The following is a 21,579-nucleotide window of genomic DNA, read 5'->3' as shown; positions in this document are numbered from 1 at the left end:
ATGGATACATTGTCCATTAATGGTTCATTGCAGAGTTAAAAAATAGAAGAAAATAACTTAGAATAAATTTTTCTCAATTTGAAATGGTACTATACTAATAAAAGTCAGACTACAAAGAAATTATTGACAAAAATCAACACAATTATAAAAAGTAGATAACATAAAGTACAGCGATAGTATAACTTACCAAATTTAAAGGTAATATATAAAAAGCACAACAAAAAAATTAACGAGGTTTGAATTTTTTCAATTTTCGTTCTTGTAAATTTACAAGATTTTTGTCAGATAGCACTTTAGTATAATTTTTTAAGCAAATGTTACTAAAGGTGGTGATAATTTTACAAACAGAATTAAACAATTCAGTTCCACAAATGTCACATTTTTCTTGTAGTGAAAACAAATCACTGTTCTCAAGATAAAATTTAATTAAGTTTACAAGAACTTTATGTTGTGGCATGTTACACTTTTGAAAGTTTTCTTCAAATTCAGAAGTTAAAAGCTTTTTAAAAATACTATATGCATGAATGATTATGTTTAAAATTAGTCTTGAGGGTTTCTTTAATCCTCCTCTATTTACGATGTTTATAAAAGAGTCGGGTTTGTTTTCTGAAATAGGTGCCAAGTGAATCTCACTAGGTTCAATCAGAATATTATGATTAACTACATAATGTTTTAAACACATACTGCATGTTAGATTTAATTTGAAGACACAATAACCAGAAATATATGTAAGAATCTCTACTTCATCACAACTAACATCGACGTTGAAGTCGCACAAGACATCACTGAAATCACAAATGTCCACTTCTTCAACGTCACCTGAAGTATCATCACCACATAAACTGCGAAAGAAAATGTTCCCCAAACTGCTTGAATTCAGAGTGAGGATACTTTTGATTCGAAGTTTTCTCTCACTTTCAATTACATCAATTACCGAAACATGGTAATTGCTACCAGACATTTGCCGGTAAATGCCAAATCTAGACTCTAAACAGTCTGTCTGAAACTTGCCTGTGAGGACATAAGAGTTTCCTTGGTTCAAGAGATGTTCAATTAAGGATATCATGCATCGAGTTGTTTGGGTGAGGGCATAAAAGGTTTCTTCTGACAAACATCCACAGCGAGGCTTCAGAACCATGCAACACCGAGAGAGCAGTTTTGGTAAAATTGGTCAAATCTGAAGCACTCATGTTTTTCACCGGAACTAGTCCAATTATATCTTTATATGTACTGAATATTGAAGAAACCATGAAAGCTTGAACTGATGTTGCCTCAGTATTAACAGCATTTTCAGCAAAACCATACAAAGCTTTGCCCTTGTAAGAAATTGCAGGTTTTACATGTACTTCATCAATTAATAAGCTTACAGTTTTCTCATGAGCTAAAAGGCTTTGGCATTTTTTTGTTAAGTAACTAACATTATTAACATTGTTTGTAGATGGTGATAAGCTGAGGAAGGAAGTTAATCGTTTTAGATGTCTAATAGATGGCAAATAAATTATCTGGCTTTGACGAAGCTCTTCGTAGCAGGCAGCCGATTTAATGTACAAAGAATAGGCTAGCGTTGTCAAGTGAGGACTATACCTTCGACTATTTGGTGATTTTTTGTGAAGCTTTAACTGCTCCGAAACGAACACCTCAAAAGAAAATTCCTCACATGCTTCTGCTTGCACAAACTGATCCCATACTTCAACAGCGGCAGAATACATATCCTTGGAGGATTCGACATTATTTTCCACAGAAAAATTATAAATAAAACTGCATACATTTTCTAGTTCACTCCATAAACTTACTTTAGTCGAGCTGTTTAAAATATGGTGCAGGTGCTTTTTAAGATCCAAATGATCTTGCATTATGTATATATTTATATTCATATTATCATCAACTATAATACTTTTTAGCACAACTGGAGAAGGATCATAACTCATATAAAGAACAAAAAATTTTGACTCAGCTTGGTAAACAAGCAGATTTTCTCTACGCAAGAAGTTTTCCATCTTTGCAGAAAATTCATTCACAAATTCCTTAAAATTAGAAATCTGATCATCTTTCACAAATGATGAAATCATCTCACTGTCCATTTTGAGTCTTTTTTCATCTCTACTGGATCTCTGAGTAGTTTTTATTTCACTCAAATAAGGGGGACATCCATCAAATATGCATGGATATGCATCTTCAGTTAAAATAGGGCGTTCTCGTTTTATTTTATGAGTGATTCCTTTGGAGTCTGTAAAATCTTCTTCCCTGATGATCATATGATTTTGGAAATGCTTTTCGCACACCACTGAATGTTTAGATGGTGTAAAGTTTTGCCGAGGGATTTTACGTAGCCACAATTTCTTCCTTTCCTCATTTCTAGGAAATTTAAAAACACTGACATACTCGACACTAGCAGCTTTTGATGTATAATTAGACTTGCAAGCAGGCACACAACAACGGTCCGGCATTGCTAACACTAAAATCTTTTAACGATGTTTAAAAACAGTAATAATTGTGAAATTTCAACAATATAAAAATGTAAACAAAACAATAAGAAAGTTTTACAAAAGAAACTCAAAAATTATAACAAGAAATTAGATAATTCGCTCGAAAATGATCGTATTTATCGCACTGTATACATAAGTAAACAACGCGCATTGCAAAGTTGCTGCGGTCGAGATTACACTTGATGGAAGGCGGACGACTAGCTATGAGTCATCAAAGATTCGGCGGTAGCCGTCATGGCCTTCTATCTTCTCGGAGGTTACGCTCTAACCCATGATCCGTCTACCACTGAGGATATTTCACGTCAGCACTGTGGTCGATGCAAGCAGGATGCGGAATTCGTATCGACGAGCCATCGTTGGGATCGAAAAATGCCGTGTTAAGGTTGAGCTAAGTTTCTCCGTATAAGTTAGAATGTTAATTAACTTGTAGTTAATTAAATACAGCTCCGTATAGCACATCCAATTTATTGAAATATGATTCCTTCTCGGATCGTCTTTTGCTTAACTTGAATTAATTATTTGTTTATGTATTTTATTGTAACCGTGATGCATTTTTGTTTTGTGTACCTGGCAACTTCGATGCATAGTTAATTTGTTTATGTTTTACATGGCTTCACGCTTGTCTTTGTCCTAACTAACAGCCTAACCTAACAGTACAGTTGCTAACCTAACGTAAACAATGGCCACGTTTCAACAACCAATCAGGATCGAGATACTCACAGTACGTCACTTGCAGACAACCCTTTAAACATCCTTTTTAACATTCCCTTTAAACAGACATCCCTTTGTCTCGCATTAGACTGATCGGTAAGACACGTTTCCCAGCAGATCACCGAAGTCAAGCATCACTGGATGTGGTCAGTGTGCGGGTGGGTGACCACTTGGATCAGTCTGCGTAGGGACCGAGGGTGTGCGGTATTGGTCCTCGTTAAACTGTTCTACCGTAAAGTGCTCGACTTCGCTTACAGGTCGTTGGGCTACCGAAGCGGGGGTGCCTTCTCCTCTGCAGAGGATCAAAATTGTGATGGCGGATCATTCTCAGGGATGTTTCCCAGTAGCCCATTGTGCAGCTCTAGTGCGACGTAAATGAACTACAACAACAACCTTTAAAGAAATTACAATTTATAATTGCATTTCTATGAAATTTATCCAATTTTATATTTCAAACCCTAATGTTCAAATAAATAGAAATAGATTAACTATTTATAAAAAGAGCACGGAAAATATCGAAATAAAATTATTTCTTCTTTTTACTTCAATCTTCAAGATTATTCTCCAGTTATTTACTTGCGTTATGATTTACCTTTAGCGCAAGTGATTATAGTACTACTACTTATATCATTAATCATTGTCAAATTTGAACGCCAAGATATTCTCGCCAAAAGGAAAAAAGGTTGCCAGAATGGTTACTTGATTAAAGAGGAAAGTGAATTAGATTTACATTTATGGAAAGGAATTGAAACTTGAGGGGCGTAGTCAACTAATAACAGTATTAATGCGAATTGTTTTTTATTTCTAATAAATTATGAGTTTTTTCCCTATGGCTCTAATTTCTTCATTATAAAAATAACTGGAAGGGAAATTTCGTTTATTTCCTTGATAAATTTTCCCTCGTTTCTCGATAAATAGTTAATGGAACATTAATATCTTTTGCCTTGAATAAATTAATATACATTCGTTTCATTATTTTGCGCCAAATAAGTATTTCGGCTTCTAATTTCTTTTATATTCATTATTTTCATCTGGTAGTTGGAAAAATACGCGATTTTCTTTAAACATTCTTGATCTCTGTAAATATATATATATTGATCTATAATGTCTGTATTATATTTTTAAGTCATTATTACCATAAATGAAGTATTAAAATACACAAATTAAACATGTAAAATTAATGTTTAGGTAGAGAAAAACACGTAATATATCAAATTCTGATGAATTGTTATTGAAGTTAATCTCGGTGAAGGAAAGATTAAAAGCATTAAAACCAGTTTGATTGTTGAGTGATTCTAGGAATTTTAAAAGTGCACATTAAGAACTAAGATTACAGGACACTCTGTACAGGGATTACTGCCAAGCGACTGAACTGTAAAAAACAAGAGACTTAAATGTTTCACAATACTGTCTCAACTAAATTATTACATTTTCGAAAACTATCAAAATTTTTCGTAACATTTAACGTCTCTTTATCGATCTAAGCAAATGAAACAAATTTATTTCTTATTATTATAAATTTGCATTTTATTTTGTTTAAACTGCAATTTATTTTTTCAACTGGTAATTGTAATAACTAATTTAAAAATTTTGATTATTAAATTAAAATACTGTTTTTTTCTTCACGTCACATTCTTTAAAATATTAGACTAATCCCTCGTACAAAAAGACTAATCACACTAATAGAAAAACACACTTTAGGCACATAATAGACTAACCTAACCTAGACCGACTAATTATAAATAAATTGCTAATAATTGTTACTTTTTTTTTACCTTGCCTATTAAAAAAAATTCATCAAAAAATTTTTTTTAATCAACAGATTAGATTTTAAGGTTATAATGTTAAAAAAAGGGCTCTTTTTTTAATGAAATAAAAGATGCACGTAGCAGAAGTAAAGGTCTGGTTTCTTAGGACAAACGCCTTATCTGGGCGTCAGCGGGACGTCAACGTCACGCTGACGCCAACAAAATACTGGTTTGTTAGCTCAAGGCCTGGTTTCTTAGAACTAGCGCCTTATCTGGGCGTCAGCGGAAAGTTGACGTAGATCTGACGCCAAAAAAATACTTTTTTGTTAGCTCAGCATGAGCAGTCGGTCCAACGCAGACATTATCTCTCATTGCGCATGCGTTAATAACGTAAACAAATATTTATTTTGAATTTGTATTGATTTTGTTATTGTCGACCAGTGTTTTAAAGAACAAATAATGACTTTGTCCAAGAAAAAACACATTATAGCTGAGCTAAATGAAGAGTGCTATGTTTAATGAAGAAGCTATGTTTAATTTCAAAATCAAAATCTTGGCTGATTTCAATGTGCTGTTGGATGTTGTCCGCCATTGCTTCTGTGGTTAGCGTCACGTTGTAATCCAACTGCAGTTGAGTTGGACGGCAATTGTAGTTCAAGATGAGCGTTCGATGACGTATACTATCAAACTCGCAAATGGACCAATCAGAGGTTAGCGCTGATTTCCAGCTGACGGCGTCCTGTCCTAAGAAACCAGGACTTTGAGAGGTTTATTTTCACCAGTTCTTTGCAATTTTAATTTTTCTTGTAATTTCCATTTTTTTTTTAAATTCTAAAATCAATTAAGTAAGAAAGGAAGTTTTATGTTCACTAGGTTAATTGTCATCTTTTTCTTCTTGTATGATAATAAATGTCCTTATGTCAGTAAATAACTATCTTAGAGGAATTGCTGGGTGTAACTGCAATATTTGTTTCCGTATAAAAAAAATCGACTTTTTTGTTTTTTTCACGTGCATGTGATATGAAACTTTATTTTCATTTAGTTAAAATGCTTTTTGATCCTCTGAAATATTTGTATGTTGTAAGAATCAATTGTGTGTTTAAATTTTATCGCTTAAAATCTGATATTACTTTATTATAGCTTATTAACTGTTATTATTTTCTGAGGTTTTTTCACGTTACGATTTGCGCATGTTTTGCCAGTACATAAGCATCACATACTTGTGCGGTCTTAAAACGGTTTTAAAAAAGTAAAGCTTGTTTGTTTAGATTGTATGACACCATAATATACTTCATTTTTTTTTCTTCTTGTAGCAGCCGTCAATAAATGATGTCGTACTTTTTTTCAATATATTTGATCCCCTCCTTCCCGTTCTACGCGTCACGCTATTTATAAAGATATACCATTAGTTCAGAAACAAAACGTTGCAAAAATTTCGAGTCAGTTGACACTCTCGATTTAACTCGATTCTATCCTTAATCCTCATCGATTTCCGATAATTTTTTGATAGTTATTTATCGTTTTCTCTGCAAAGTCCACAGGATTTTGCTAACTTTGTTATTTTTAATACGATAATCTAGTGTCACCCGAAGTTCAAATTTAAGTAATCACTTTTTGAGGTGTATGATTAATGGCCATTCCGTCGTTAATCCATGTTATTTTCTTAGACAGTTGTAGCTATTTTTCGTTTTTTCTGCACTTTTGCATGGTCATTCAAATTACAATATTTTAATACTATGTTATTACGACAGGTGAATTTCAAATTTGAGTTATCACCTTTTAACGTGCTTTGTTCGTTACTATTCCATTGTTTATGTATGTTATTTTCCGACCATTTCCTTGGCAGTTATTTTTCGTTTTAGTCTTTTTCTCATGGTTTTTCAAATTAAAAGGTTATTACAACACGTGCATTTGAAATTTGACTAATCACTTTTTGGCGAGCTTACTTCTGGCCTTTTTGTCTTACTTCTGGCTCGGCAATTCCACATCGTTGTTAAAATTTCAATATCATAAATACGATATTATTACTACCGAAGTATTCGGAATCGCGCATTTGAGTATTTAACTTTCATACGAGTATAAATGGGAGTATAAACGGTATAACAATAGTTTTTGTGATGCAGAAAATTCAACTGGATCAATGATGTTTGACTTATAGCAAGAAAACGATGACTGAATGGTAAATATTAAATATTTATACTCGTATAAAATTTTAACAACGATGTGAAATTGCCGGGCCAGAAGTAAGACAACTAACTGAAAACGATTAGAAAATGACGTTGATTCACGACGGTATAGTATCGAATTGAGCTCGTCAAAAAGTGATTAGTCAAATTTGAAATTCACGTGCTATAATAACCTCTTAATTTGAAAAACCATTAGAAAAAGACTAAAATGAAATATAACTGCCAAGGAAATGGTCGGAAAATGACGTACATGAACAATGGAATAGTTATGAATAAAGCACGATTACTCAAATTTGAAATTCACGTGTCATAATAACATTGTATCAAAATATCGTAATTTGAATGATCATGCGAAAGTACAGAAAAAGAAAAATAGCGTAACATGGATTAACGACAAAATAACAGTGAATTATTCACCTAAAAAAGTGATTACTTAAATTTGAACTTCGGGTGTCACTAGATTATCGTATTAAAAGTAACAAAGTTTGAAAAATCTTGTGGAGATTGCAGAGAAAACGATAAATAACTATCGGAAATCAATGAGGATTAACGATAGAAATGTGTTAATCGAGAGCGTCAACTAATTCAAAATTCATGTATTTTAACATCGTGTTAGAAACATCGGAATTTGAAAAATCACATGTAAAAAAAACAAGAAAACGGTAAAAATCCAGACCAACAAAAGTTACTAGCAATTTTTGCCAATCGGTGAAATCGCGCCTTAGTTTTCGTTTCAGTTATTGTCTTATTGAGCTATAAAGCACTTTTCGAAAGATATGCTACACAAGATTAAGAAGTACACAGTACATAGTAGCCTATATGTTGTGAGCTAGGTTAATATGCGCGATTCATATTTATAAAAAAAAAATGGTCAACTTTAAATTATATAATAATATACAATATATGCATTGATATTATTTTCTATAAATTTCTCCTGGTTGGCGCATAAGTTCTTTTTCTTTTGGATTTGAAAGTGCATGTATGGCTTAAAATTTCTTATTTATCAGCTTTTACGTCAAGATGTCGGAAAATATGTACCGCCCTGAGATCAACAAAAACATGCCCTGGTTTAGAATATCAGAATATTTTAGTACCTTTTCGAGGTTTACCTTAAATATTTCGTAACATATCAGCGTAATGCTTCGTCGATGTAAAAATTTACGGCTTTAGTGGTGGGATCGAACTACCTAGCGGACAAACGCAATTTTTTTTTATTACTTTATACATACAGTCAAATCCCGCTATAGTGAACACGGTTTATAGTGAACTCCCGGATATAGTGAACGAAATGTTCGGTCCCGTGCCTTGCTATACACGTATAATGTTATTTTATGTGGATATAGTGAACCAAAAAAGTGAGGAAGTTGGATATAATGAGCTTTTTTTCTGTCTTCGATTGATTTTTTTCTGAATGTTTTTGCAATAATTTTGAATTTTTTACTTCAAAATAAATATATATACTGAATTTTAAAACCGGATATAGAGGGGAATGCAGCGATAAGCATTTTTTATTGTTTGCTTCTTTTATCTCACTTTCCCATCCCTAAACAAACCAAGCAGCAATGATGCACCTGTAAGGTGTCAGTAGGATCAATATGCATTTTCTGTCAGAGGGAATGAGTAATTATTCATTATTGGTCAAAGGGTTGGACACTAATCTGTGTTGATAAGGCCCGCATTTCATCTTCTTTTTGCTCTCAGTTCAGTTAAAAAAAGCCTGCAAACTAGTGTCTCAAATTTAATTATGGTGAGCAGTAAACGCAAAACGTTCTCCGTTTATGATACAATGGGCATAATCAGAAAAATTGAAAATGGATGTAATCAAGCTGATATTTGCAGGAAATATAAACTATCCAAATCTACAGTTTGTAACATGTGGAAAAATAGGCAATTAACAATTTCTTCTCATGAAAGAAAATTTAGATGGCAGAGAAAAGTTGAGAAAAGCAGAACACAAGGATGTTGAAGAAACATTACTGCAGAATTCGAAGAAGCTGCGATCTTCCAGTATCTAGAGATTTGTCGATGAATTTTCAAAGCGATTTTGTGCTCGAATAAGTTTGAAGCTACTTTTATGTGCTCGAATGGTAGGTTACACAGTTTAAAAAGCGGAATAACAGAAATTTAGGAAAAATAATCTGAGAGTCGGGAAGTGTTTCCATATTTGATGTTGAGGATTGCTGATCAGCTAAGAATTACTAATTTTTTTTTGTGCGCTAGACGAAGAGTAATAAAAAATAACACATTTTTGTTACTATATATTAATTTTCAGTTATTTACTTCAATACTGTGTAATAAAAGGGAGGAGTCTGGAACCATTAGTTAAATTCCCTGTGTAACGGATATAGTGAACCGAAATTTCGGTTCCTTGAAGGTTCACTATAGCGGGGTTTGACTGTATATCTATCTATCTATCTATCTATCTATATATATATATATATATATATATATATATACAGTAGGGAACCGATTATCCGGAACGATCGGGACCATCGCTATTCCGGATAACTGATTTTTCCGGTTTTCTGAATCGCTACAAAAAGCCGTTTTTTTATTGTTAAACCCATTCGAAAAAAAAAAAAAATTGGAAATAATCTTAAAAAGAAGAAAAAACGATGAAGTAATACACTAATGATTATTTCCAAAATGATGGTAAGGTAAACATCTTTCAAAAAAGAAAGAAAAATCTTAAAATCTTATGAGGAAAAAAAAATTTTTTTTTTTAAATGGCGGGAAAATTTATCAAATTTTGTTCCGGTTTTTTGGTTTTCTGATTTCCGGATAATGGGTTCTGTACTGTATATATATATATATATATATATATATATATATATATATATATATATATATATATATATATATATATATATATATATATATATATATATATATATATATATATATATATATATATATATTGTTAGAATTTTGTTGATTGATTTTTTTATTATCTGCGTTAAAATACTTATACAATGTTTTCTTTTAATCATAATTCAATGCTTCAAAAAACACAATAACATCTATATTATGTGTCATGTATCGATATGTCTTGGAAATCATCTATAATTCAATATTTACTACAGTCACAGGTGGTTATACCGGCCATAAGAGCATCTGTACACTCTTTTCGATCATATTTGTAATTAAATCACTTGCGTAACGTATGACGCATATTTTGACGTAGGTTGAAAAAAATAATAAAGTTGTTTGCCCGTAGACAGTGTTGATTGGGATTCACCAAGTTCTGGTTGAAGTTGTGGGCATTCTTCGAAAAATCTGACGTCATACTTTCTCTTTTTCGGTTTGTTTATTTGTTAGAATATATAATTACCGGAAGTTGAAGCCTATTTTACAGAGTTCTTTGCACAGATGAATAGTTCCACATCAGGTTGTTCTGGTATCTAATTTTCGTTCCTCCGCAAACATTTTTTTCTTTTTGGTGTTGTATACTTATATTTGGTTAAAATTACTGTTTATACCTCATGTGTATAGTTGTGTCAAAGTTTTGTTGATTTTGAGTGTAATTTGAATAATAACCATGCATTTTAAATAGTGTGAAGTCAAAATGTGAAAATAATCAAATTTATATATTGCATGACAGTAAAAATATACTTCAGAATTACCAGACCCTTTTTTTTAAAAGTTTACCTTTTTTTTAATAAAGAAATTTCGATGTAATTTTCGATGCAATTTTCGGGTCAGCAATTATATTTATTTGTGATGTTATGTAATGTTTGGTGATCTAATAACGAAATACCCAGTAGTATAGGGATGAGATTAACACATTATTTAAGAGATTTTTATTTTAATCAGCTTCAGTTTTTTTTAAAATTATTTTTCTTTTGTTTTCCTTTTTATATTATTTTTGAATTACATCTAGGGAATGATTTATGGAGAGTCCATACCTTCGAGACACTCACAGGATATTCTGAAGAAATCAGTAATATACCAGCTTATTATTCATGGGAAATACGTCCTACTAACAAACAATTTTATTATTATTATTTTTTCTTCTTTTTCAAATCCGCTGATTCGTTAAAATAAAGAGTTCTCTTACGCCTCTGAAGAGCCCAAGAAATGGAGGTCGCTGGATCATTCAGATTGGTCAAATAGTTTTTGAGAAATCGAATTTTAAATTCCTGAATTTTAAGTACCACTCTCGATTTTTCAAAAAATATTCTACCGATTCCTTTCGAATTCGGTATTTTGCCATATAAAATTACGTTTCTTAAAATGATGTTAAAGTTAGTAAACCTTGCAATTAAATTTTTTTTCCCAATATTATTAAATTGAAAAAAAAAAAAAAAGTTCTTATCAAAAATTATTTTTCGCATGAAAGTTTCTTTGGATTAATGAGTTTTATAATTTGGTGCATACACTTTTCAATTCGCTTAAAAAGTTCCTCCAGTTATGGCGGAATTATAGAAAGTAAAATTAACTTTAAGGGTTTCAAATTTTTCACCGTTTTCCTAACCAAACCATCGGAATCATATTTCCCAGATACAGTTTACCTCCTGTATTTTGGCGGAGGAATCATTAATTCATCGAGAGGCGGGGGGGGGGGGGGGAAGTGATGTTTTTACTCAGAGTAAGTATGTTTTTTGTACATCGTTTTGTCTGCAATAACTAATTATCATATTTGAGGTCACCCCTCGAACTATGGAGATTGAGTCCTGGTACGTGAAAATTTGATCATTAGATCAGTTCAGGATATTATGTTTATTTAGTTATTTATTTTTGCTCGCTACATTTTTTAAAGTGTTATTTTTCCTGAAGGGCGCTAAATTGTTTAAATAATAAACTAAAGATATGAATTAAATAATAAAAAATTATTTTTATTTTTTTCGTAGTGAAGGTTAGACATTATTTCGTTTCATTTAACTTTGTTATATTTCGTCTCACATAAGTAGTTTATACTTTAAATAATTAATTTCAAAATATTTATATGTATTTGATTTTATTTTTTAAAAAAAAAAAACGAGAAAGATGGTAAATCATCTGCCGATTTTTACTCTTTAAAGGTCAAGTGGCATGACCTTAACCTTTTAACTTATGCGATTATAGAGAATTTTTTCTGCTTACAACTTAGTTTTTGTCTCTTGAATGAATTTTTAATTATTGAGGTAACTTTGTTTTTGGTTCAATGAAACATTGACTAATTTTTAATTTCTTAATTTGGAACTTCTGTTAATGCTATGAAGTTATGACTTGTAAAAATAAATAAATAAATAATCGATGAAAATCAAGGTGCAGTTAAAATTTATCAAATGTTCCACGCTCTTTGATTCGAATATCTGAATAAACATCAGTTTTAAGCAGTCGTTTTTAATAAAGTGATATATTTTTTTGTTGTTGTTTACATTGGGAAAATGCTGAGTATTGTTTTATTATTTGATTTATTATTTTTCTTGTATTTCCTATGTTGTGTAATTCGCAATAGCATTCACACAACTATCGCTGATTATTAGAAAATAATTGCGCTCGTAATGTGATTATCAATTTCGAGGAACTTCCCCACCATTTTTATGCCGTATTTATTATTTCCTAGTAGTATTAATAAAGCTATAATTTACTATTCGAAAATAACTTCGCTCAAGACGTAATTATCATTTTCAGGATACTTTTTCCATCATCTCTGTGTAACATTTATTAATATTTCATTGTATTATTAAAAATTATCGTTCTGTAAAATTCGTTTGCTATTAGGAAGAAACTTTTCGTCACATGATTAACATTTTATGGAAATTTTCTCTCCATTTCAACGGGATATTAATTAATTATTATTATTATTATTGTAAACATAACTTTTTCCAGAATATTGAGTTATAAATCATTATGTATTTAGCATTCTAAGATTAGTTCATTTGTTCTTGTATTGGTAGCTATTTCTGCGCGATATATTTCTTGAAATAAAATCAATCGTTTCGCGTACTTTAAATTTTTTATTCCATTTTCGAATAATTTATTTTATTAGTCCCTCTTTCTGTTAATTTCGACATTATAATATATGTAACTCATGTGCAATGTATGTAACTCACGTGCAAAAGAAAAAAAGGACTGGCAGAGGAACTGTAATACCTTCTAATACCTCTTACTTGAGGTTTCTAATAAATTTACCACGTTTTTCCCTCTTCTTTTATAAAAAAAATTTTTTATCGTTAAAACGGAATCTTAACGAAATATTTTATCACAAACACTATGAACTACAATCTGCGAACTATATTATTGTAAAAAAGGATCCGTCGCAAAATATTTTTAGTTTTTAAAACCCTTCACAAAATTCTTCCTTTGACGTTTAACGTTAAAATTACGAATTAAAGTTTTTAATTCATAATTTTAAAACTACAAATCCTTGAAAGATATGGTGTTTTTCATTTATAATATTTATTTAATTCACTTAATAAATAATAGTAACCCTTAACTAAACTTTGAATGTATAACATTATAAGATATATAGATATATATAATTTTTTTTTTTGTATTAAGATAAATTTAATTTCAGTGTGGTAGGTGAAGATACAATGTTTCACATTATTAGCTTTTTCAAACTCCACCTTTTCATAGCAATACCAATTTTTATTAAATTAAAGTAAAATTAATAATTTATAAATATGGAATGTATTTCTTCACCATAGTGTTTTTGTTTCATATTATAATTATATATTATTTGTGGTAAGTCTAAGATAGAACGTGCTTTTAAATCTTGCGGGAGGGAGGTGTCCTAAATCTATGTATGCCACTGAACTCACATACAGAAATTAATTAAAATAGATAAGTATTATACATTGTAATGTATTTCTTAAATATTTGAAACTTTAATTGCAATTTCCTTCTGTATTCTGTAATTTTTACTTTCTTACTGTTTACATAAATTATTAAAGATATGAATGTCCATTTTGATGTCCATTTGTCCATTTTTTTGGGAAATCTTACTGATGAGAATGAAGATATGTGAGTAAATGTACTTAATTTAAAAAAATGCTGAAGATATTTGAAACTCTGTAAGTACATAAAAGACCTTCATACCAACTATGATTAATTATTTACATAACATATAGTACACCATACTGATCGTTGAGGGATTTTGCTTCACTTTTGTCTATGAAAGAATAATTACTAATCAAAGGTTAATAAAGAGTTGTAATCCTTTATTATTTTTATTTTCCTTATTTTCATATTAATGAAATTTTGTATTATTACATATTTTTTGATTTATAAAACTTTTATTTAGTTTTATTTAACCATATTTCTTGATTCTGTTATTTAAATATGCAATTTTAGTTGTTTAGCAATTCATATAAAATTTTTTGTATAGCTGCCACCTGTTTTATAAGTCTCATAACATGGAAATTTGGATGATTTCTTTTGAGATGCTTAATAGTTAAGGAATTTAAATTTTTTTAAGTTTTTTTTTTTAAGTAATTATTAGGATTGATTTTAAATTTTAACATAAATATCTTGCCTAACATATTTTTTTACTGATTATTATTATTTATAAAAATTTCTGAAGCTCTAAAAAAATTAATAAAATCGGAAAATTCTATGAATTCCGAACTAAATTAAATTTTTATGAGAATTCCTATGTTGGCAGCTATGCTATTTGGAATTAGACAAAATTAAATAGAATTGAAATTTCTTCATTACAATCTTTTTTAATTATTTTTAATTTACCCTTTCAGCTCCCTGTGGCTACTTGAAGAAAACAAACCCTGGTAATGAACTAGTTCAAAATGAATCATTCAAATATTTTCCAACCAAAAATGATTTGCTTATCAAATTCAAAAAAAGCACCTCTTCAAATTTTTCTAGTTCTACTAGTTATGAGAAAATTGAGCGAGAACACTTAGGAGTCTCAAAATCCCTCAACGATATTACGGTGTTGCGGCAAGAAATAAATAACAATTTTGTGGACGCGCTAACAGAACCTAAAAACAATCAAAAAGGCAAAGATACTCAGCAAAGTAGCATTATTTTGAAAACTGTCAAAGAGGATAAGTGCAATAGTAATCCATCTTTCAGTTCTTTACCTACCTCTAGTCTTTTAAATGCATCTAACACTGTGCCTTTTGTCACCACACAAAATGGAAATAAAATGCTTTTAGTAATTCAAGAAAATTCTGATTTATCAACAGAGACACAATCACCTTTTAAAGTTGACTATTCCAATGCACAAATACCATCTTCATTGCCATATACTGCTCAAGTAAATGATTTAAGCTTTTCAAGAAGGAATGGTGACATAGAGAACGAGATGCAGAATACTGCTATGTCTGGTATTTCACCTTCTACAACTTCACAATATGGAAATAAAAATAAAGTTGATTTGCAGCATATAAATTATAGAATCTCCACTTCTGTAATTGAAAACAATAAAACTCTACAAATGGAAACAACTTCTGTTGAAGGCCAGAGTTTCCATTTGCCTAGTTCTATTTACGGTACACCAGCTTCTACAGTTGAAAAGATGTTGACAAATCAGGAGACATCTGATAAAGTCAATAAAGAGGGAAAAACAAGTTTTCTTCAAGAAATTTTGGAGCAGAAATCAGTAAAATCAAAAATTAACAGTTCAGATTTGAATAGTGAGATTAAAAATGTTGGACCTGATTCCTTTGCTGCTTCTGCAACAACTTTCTCCAACCTCAATTTACCAATGAGTGACAATGAACGATCATATCCTAAACTCAAACTGAGTATTCCTGATGCTCTGGCAACTGATGATTCCAACTCATCTGTATTCTCTACAGAATCATCCAAATCTTTAAAGTTTCCAAGAATTACTAGTCCACAAATTTTAGAGCAGCATATAAATAAACTTATATCAAATAATATTGCCATAATTGATACCGTTGATGCTGTATGGTCTCGTCGCTATTCCAAACAAATTAGTACATCTGCAGCTCCTGATGGAGAGTCCAAAAAAGTTGCACAAAAACCTGAAAAACCAAATGAAGAAAAAACTACATCTCTGAACTTTGTTGAAGGTGGAGCTAAATCTAAACTGCAATCGGCTTTGCTGAGAGGCTCAGAAGAAGTTATTGCAAACTCAAATAAAAACTCTTTACTGCCTAAAATCCCTTTATCTAAAGATAAAATTCCTTCGCAAATTAATAATATTCCAAATAATGCTGTACCTGTAACACCTTATACAAAAGTAATTACGACAGTATCTGAAGAGGAACTGAAAGGAAATGCTATAAAAAGCCTGTTAAGTTTGAGACAAGGGCAATATATAAAAGAAACAAATGTTTTTGATAAAGATGCCTTTGCTCAGCATCCTCAAAATCCTGAGGGTAGCATAATCAAAGATTTGCTCTTAAAAAGTAAATCACAAGAGGATTTGCGAATATATAATGAAGATAATTTTTATGAAACATCTTACCAAAGGAAAATTTTGAATCATAGATTAACCACTCCATTGTTCAAATGCTCTCGCTGTAATGCTGAATTTCCAGATAAATTCTCTTATGAAAATCATTGTGCTCTATGTTCAAATTATATTGGAAATAACCTGTTAGCTCTCAGGGATCATGTTAAAGATATAAACGCACAATCTAAATCATTATCATTAGAGTGTCAGAGTAAAGGTAAGAAAATAGTTCAACCTGAAAATTTAAACACAGTTTCAATAGACGATGATGATGGACCCATTTTAAAGAAACAGCTCCTAATGCCACTCGCAAAGAGTCCACCAATTAAGAGAAGAAAAGTTTCTGATTCTGTGATATCACCTTCTTATTTTTCTAATCAAAACAATGATTTAAAAAATTTTTCCACTAAATTGCTAAACTCAGATTTGATGCCTTATCGTAGCCGATCTCAGAGTGTACATTTATTTGGCGGAGAAGTTCAGGTTTTAGATGGCTACAGAACAAAAAAGATAAAAATACAAAATTTACATGGTGCCTTTTCTACATTACCAACAAAATTTACAGATAATTCTGTTGTTAAACCAAATTTTTCCACTGATATAGATAATGATGTGAGCAATTTATCTGCAGCTCTTGTTACTATTGCTCAACCAGTGCATAACTCAGGAGGCACGCTTCATTTGCCAACAAGACTGACTACCTCTTGTTTAACTCCTACAGTTACTGCTCCAAATGCTATTGCAGATGTTTCTAATTATACTAGATTGGAATCTGCAACAGCAAGCTCAAATGTATCTAAAACTATCCACATACCCTCCAATAGAGATACCCAGTTCCCACTATATAATAAATCAGTTTTAAAGCAATCACAGACTCCAGAGCTTTTCTATAGCTCTGTTAAGGGCAGCGTACTGCCTGGTCCTCCAAATGATGAGTTATCTACGATAGTGAAAGCTAATGTTTCACCATCAAATAAACTCTTTTACTCTCCTATTTTTTCTACAATAGATGACAAGTTTGAAACCTTCACTAAGGGCAAAGATACTGAAAGTAAGGGTAGCCATGTTGTTCCTACTGTCTTATTTACTCCGAGTAGTCCAACTTTTTCAGCTGCTGATGAAGAGGTTTCACCTGCAAATAGCATATCAGAGCCAAATAAGAAATTCCTTGCACCAACTAGACCCACATCTTTGCCTTTGAAAAAGAAAGCCGTTACAATGGTTTCTTTTGGGACTGGGACAACTTTAATCAGCCCTGAAACTCCCAGACCTAAAAAGAATTGTGTACAGCTTTATTTAAATGGCCATGCTTATACTTATTTGGGATTAAAATGTTCAACCAGGTCTACATATTGTTGTATTTACCGTCCTCAACCAATGTTTGTTCTTCAAGATACGAATCCAAAGCTCTCTATGTATTCCAATTGGCAAGTTGTACCAGCAAAGGAAGAACTTTCAGGTTTCACGCCTGGCCAAATGATTTCTTTTTATTGCTCAAAACAAAAAAGAGACGTGAAATCAGTTACATCTGTCTCAAAAGTGGGAGAGCCATTGATATTTACTCATTCAAGCTATTGGACATACAGATCTAAAGATAGTGCTGAGCAAAGGGCAAAAACACCTGTATCGAATGATTTAAATGAGATTAAAATTTCAGCAGAAGCTGTTCAGGTACCTTATTTGTTCTGCCAATTATTTTTTTAATTAAATACATAATTAAATTGAATTATATTTCTTAAGAATTTTTTTTATTTAATTGAAAAGCTTAGTTAAAGAATATTTTTAAGCATTTCAAAAATTCTAAGTTCAAGAACATGTTTGCCATAACTGGCTGTTCTCTCAAGTTTTTAATTTAGGCAGTTTTCAGAGGAAAAAAGTTTTTAGACTGCTCTCTGATGTATCTATACATCCTAATGCTGATTTTCTTTAATTTACTGAAATGTTACTAAATGTATCCTTTGACTAAGCTCTTCAATTAAAAAAAAAAATTTAATTAACAAAATTTTTTGATTGAAACGAAGATAAAAGAAATAAAGGGCTAGTGGCCATCTAATGATAAGCCACAATTACAAATTTTCTTACGAGTGTTTTGGGGAAAAACATCATGATATATGTTGTATCCAACAAGATGTTTATGGTAATTCCAGTAACTTTTTAAGTACCTATTTAAAAACAATGCTATTGAAAAATTTGATGTGAAGATATCTCATTTAAAAAAAGTATTGCATATTTCTCTCAATAACATAAAATTCTAAATATTTTAAAATGAAATGTTTTTATCTACTTTTCAATACTTTGCAAATAGTTATAAATAAATTGCACAGAAATGATCCTTTTTATGAAATAAATTCTAAAGTTATAAAGTATTTATTTGGTTAATATAATGCAGCGCAAAAGGATGCCCCAATTTTGAAATTGTGACATGGTTAGTCATGTGTTAGATAAAAACATTGTTTTCATAAAATCTGCAAGAAGTTTTCCTTTCGCACTTGTTTCTAAGATAGCAGAATCATATTTAGTTACTCAGTATTTTTTTATTTATTTTATTTTTTTTAAAATAACGGCAGGCACTTGAACTCTCGTTCTTCGCCTCGGAAGATGCCGGAAGTGTTGCTCATTTAGCGTTACCCAGTGGGCGCCTGTGAACCTAAGTCACGGAGGCGAGCAACATTACCCACGCCACACTGCCACAAACCTGTTCATAGGGTGGGCCACATTCACACATCACACACAACAGAGGACAGCACAGAGAGAAACATCCATGCCCAGAGCGGGATTCGAACCCGCAGCCATTGGCTTCGCAGTCAGGCACGCTAACCGCTCGGCCACCTGGCCGGCAGTTACTCAGTATAAACTCACCTTAATTGAGCTGGGAGAAATAATCTAGTTTTTAGGCTTAGGGAAAAGATTTAAAGTCTAAATATTGAAAAGTTAAATTTAAAGCATTATATGCTTAGTGCATGTTTTATATAATGCTTCTTTAACTGCCTCTAACATTATTGAATTAGCAGTCATCAAAGTAGTAAAGGGCACACTTTATCAATTACACTATTAGGATTAAAAAGTTCAATGTTTTCTGAATACATTGATGTTTCACGCAGAAAAACTCAACACTCTAGGTGGGGACCAGATGTTGGGACATATTACTCTCATTTTAAAAAATAATATTAAAATGGATAAATAGATGACCTATATTAATGATTAGCAATTAGGACAATCCTAGTTACAGCAAGCAAAGATTTTATTAATTAAGACTTTTGATTAGATATATTATAGTAAGTTTAATTAAATATTTGCTGAAATCCCCTAAAAATAATTTTTAATCAAAGATAAGTTTATCGTAAGATAAACTTATCTAAGTTAAGTTATATAGAAAGTTAAGTTATATAGAAAGATAAGTTATATAGAATTTAATTTTCATTACTTGATACTTTAAAAATCATCACCAAACAAAAAATTAAAAAAATTGTTTTCCTTAAAAAAAATTTTCTTTATTGATACTTCGCAATTACCATTTATCCCTTTGAAATTTCAGAATCAGCTATATTGTTTTATGTTGATTAAGTTTTTTTTTGACTAGATGGTGTCTGACCGATTGATTAATAACATCGTTTTTTTACTTAATAATAATAAATTTATTTCTGAACTAATTTCAGAATTTTTAATATTTTATAGACATTCACTGCAAATATTGAAATAACTCTTTTTATTTGCTCCATCTTAATGAATTTAATTTAAGCTTCTAAATTAAATTTAAAACTCTTACCTTTTACAAATCAAACTACTTTCTATTCAACAGTATTTTTTATTTATTTTTTTACATTGGCCTAAATGGGATTAAGGTTAAGCTGCTAAACAAAAATCAGCTTAAAAGAAAAAATCTGGTAAAGAAAGTGTTTTCATTTAATTTTTTATCATTCAATCTAATAATGTAATGTAATTTAAGTTTGACATCTAATTTTCCCTAATGCAAAGAATCTCACATAAAATCTTTGTGTGTACATATATATATATACTACTAAAGCCTGTTACTCTATCAGCAATTCTTTTAGTATCTTACCGTGATTTTTTTATTATAAAAATGCGACACATTTTACAAATTAACCTGTACAGATTTATTTTAAAAATTTATATTTTTTAAGTGTGTATTTATTTAAGTATAGAAATTTTATTGTCTTAGTTTTCTGAACTATCTAAAAACTATCTATTTAAAAACTGTATTATTATAGGATTCTGTGCCAGCGGAAAACATTCGCAGTGAGTCTGTTATCACTATTGCTAGCAAATCGGATCGACCATTTTTATCTGGTGATGAATCCAGTATTCCAATAGACACTGAAAATACTTTGTCTGATGGTGATGTAAGCATTTATTCATTTTTCTTTTTACGATTATGATAAGTTTTATTTCTACTCTTAAAAAGAAAATAAAAATTTTTAAATTATTTTTTAAAAAAATATTTTCTATTTATCTTTAAAAAAAAAATTTAAAAATCCGGAATACAAAATAAAGAAAAGGTACTATATATATATATATATATATATATATATATATATATATATATATATATATATATATATATATATATATATATATATATATATACAGTGGAGCATCGTTTATACGACGCCAAAGGGACTCCCGAAAAACATCGTATAAACGATAACGTCGTATAATCGATTTTTACTTCTAAATCCGAAACTGACTCTGTTTTCAGTTAATTTTGATGTTTAGTGTGTTGATTTACATAAATTTCTAAATTAGACAAAGCAAAACAAACAAATAACCAAAGAAGAAAGATTGCAGTGAGCAATTTGAATGTATGTTACCTCGAATTATATTTTCTTGCTATTAGTCTCTACAATGCTTTGAATTGCGAGTTGAACTTACTGCGTTCTATGATGCAATTTTAGATTTCTAATCACGGTCAAATCTAATGGCTAAAGCGCACTTGTACAATTTGCAGGAAAAAAGAGAGCTTTTACATTTTCCAAAATAATTAGTATCGATGGGTGCGCTGGACATGGTCGAAGAATAGCAAAATTTTTCATTTTTGCCTCTTCATAACATTGTCCAGT

General features: G+C 30.6%; 2 protein-coding genes across 2 annotated transcripts in view; one reads left to right on the top strand and one right to left on the bottom strand.

Moving 5' to 3' along the window:
- shn (zinc finger protein schnurri) overlaps positions 1-21,579 on the top strand; it is a 69,953-nt gene that overhangs the window by 32,223 nt on the left and 16,151 nt on the right. The window contains 2 exon segments of the mRNA XM_087163936.1: positions 14,811-18,172; positions 20,731-20,862. Coding sequence (XP_087020062.1) covers positions 14,811-18,172; positions 20,731-20,862 — 3,494 coding nt within the window.
- On the bottom strand, positions 1,050-2,586 carry LOC147809351 (uncharacterized). The gene has a single exon (XM_087165049.1). It carries the CDS (start codon positions 2,445-2,447, stop codon positions 1,050-1,052), a length of 1,398 nt encoding a protein of 465 aa, XP_087021175.1. The 5' UTR covers positions 2,448-2,586.

The sequence above is a fragment of the Parasteatoda tepidariorum genome, chromosome 5 (genome assembly GCF_982258835.1).
Source record: "Parasteatoda tepidariorum strain Cologne lab strain chromosome 5, Ptep-v5.0, whole genome shotgun sequence".
In the NCBI taxonomy this organism is placed as follows: Eukaryota; Metazoa; Arthropoda; class Arachnida; order Araneae; family Theridiidae; genus Parasteatoda; species Parasteatoda tepidariorum.
This window is presented reverse-complemented; position numbering and strand designations above follow the sequence as displayed.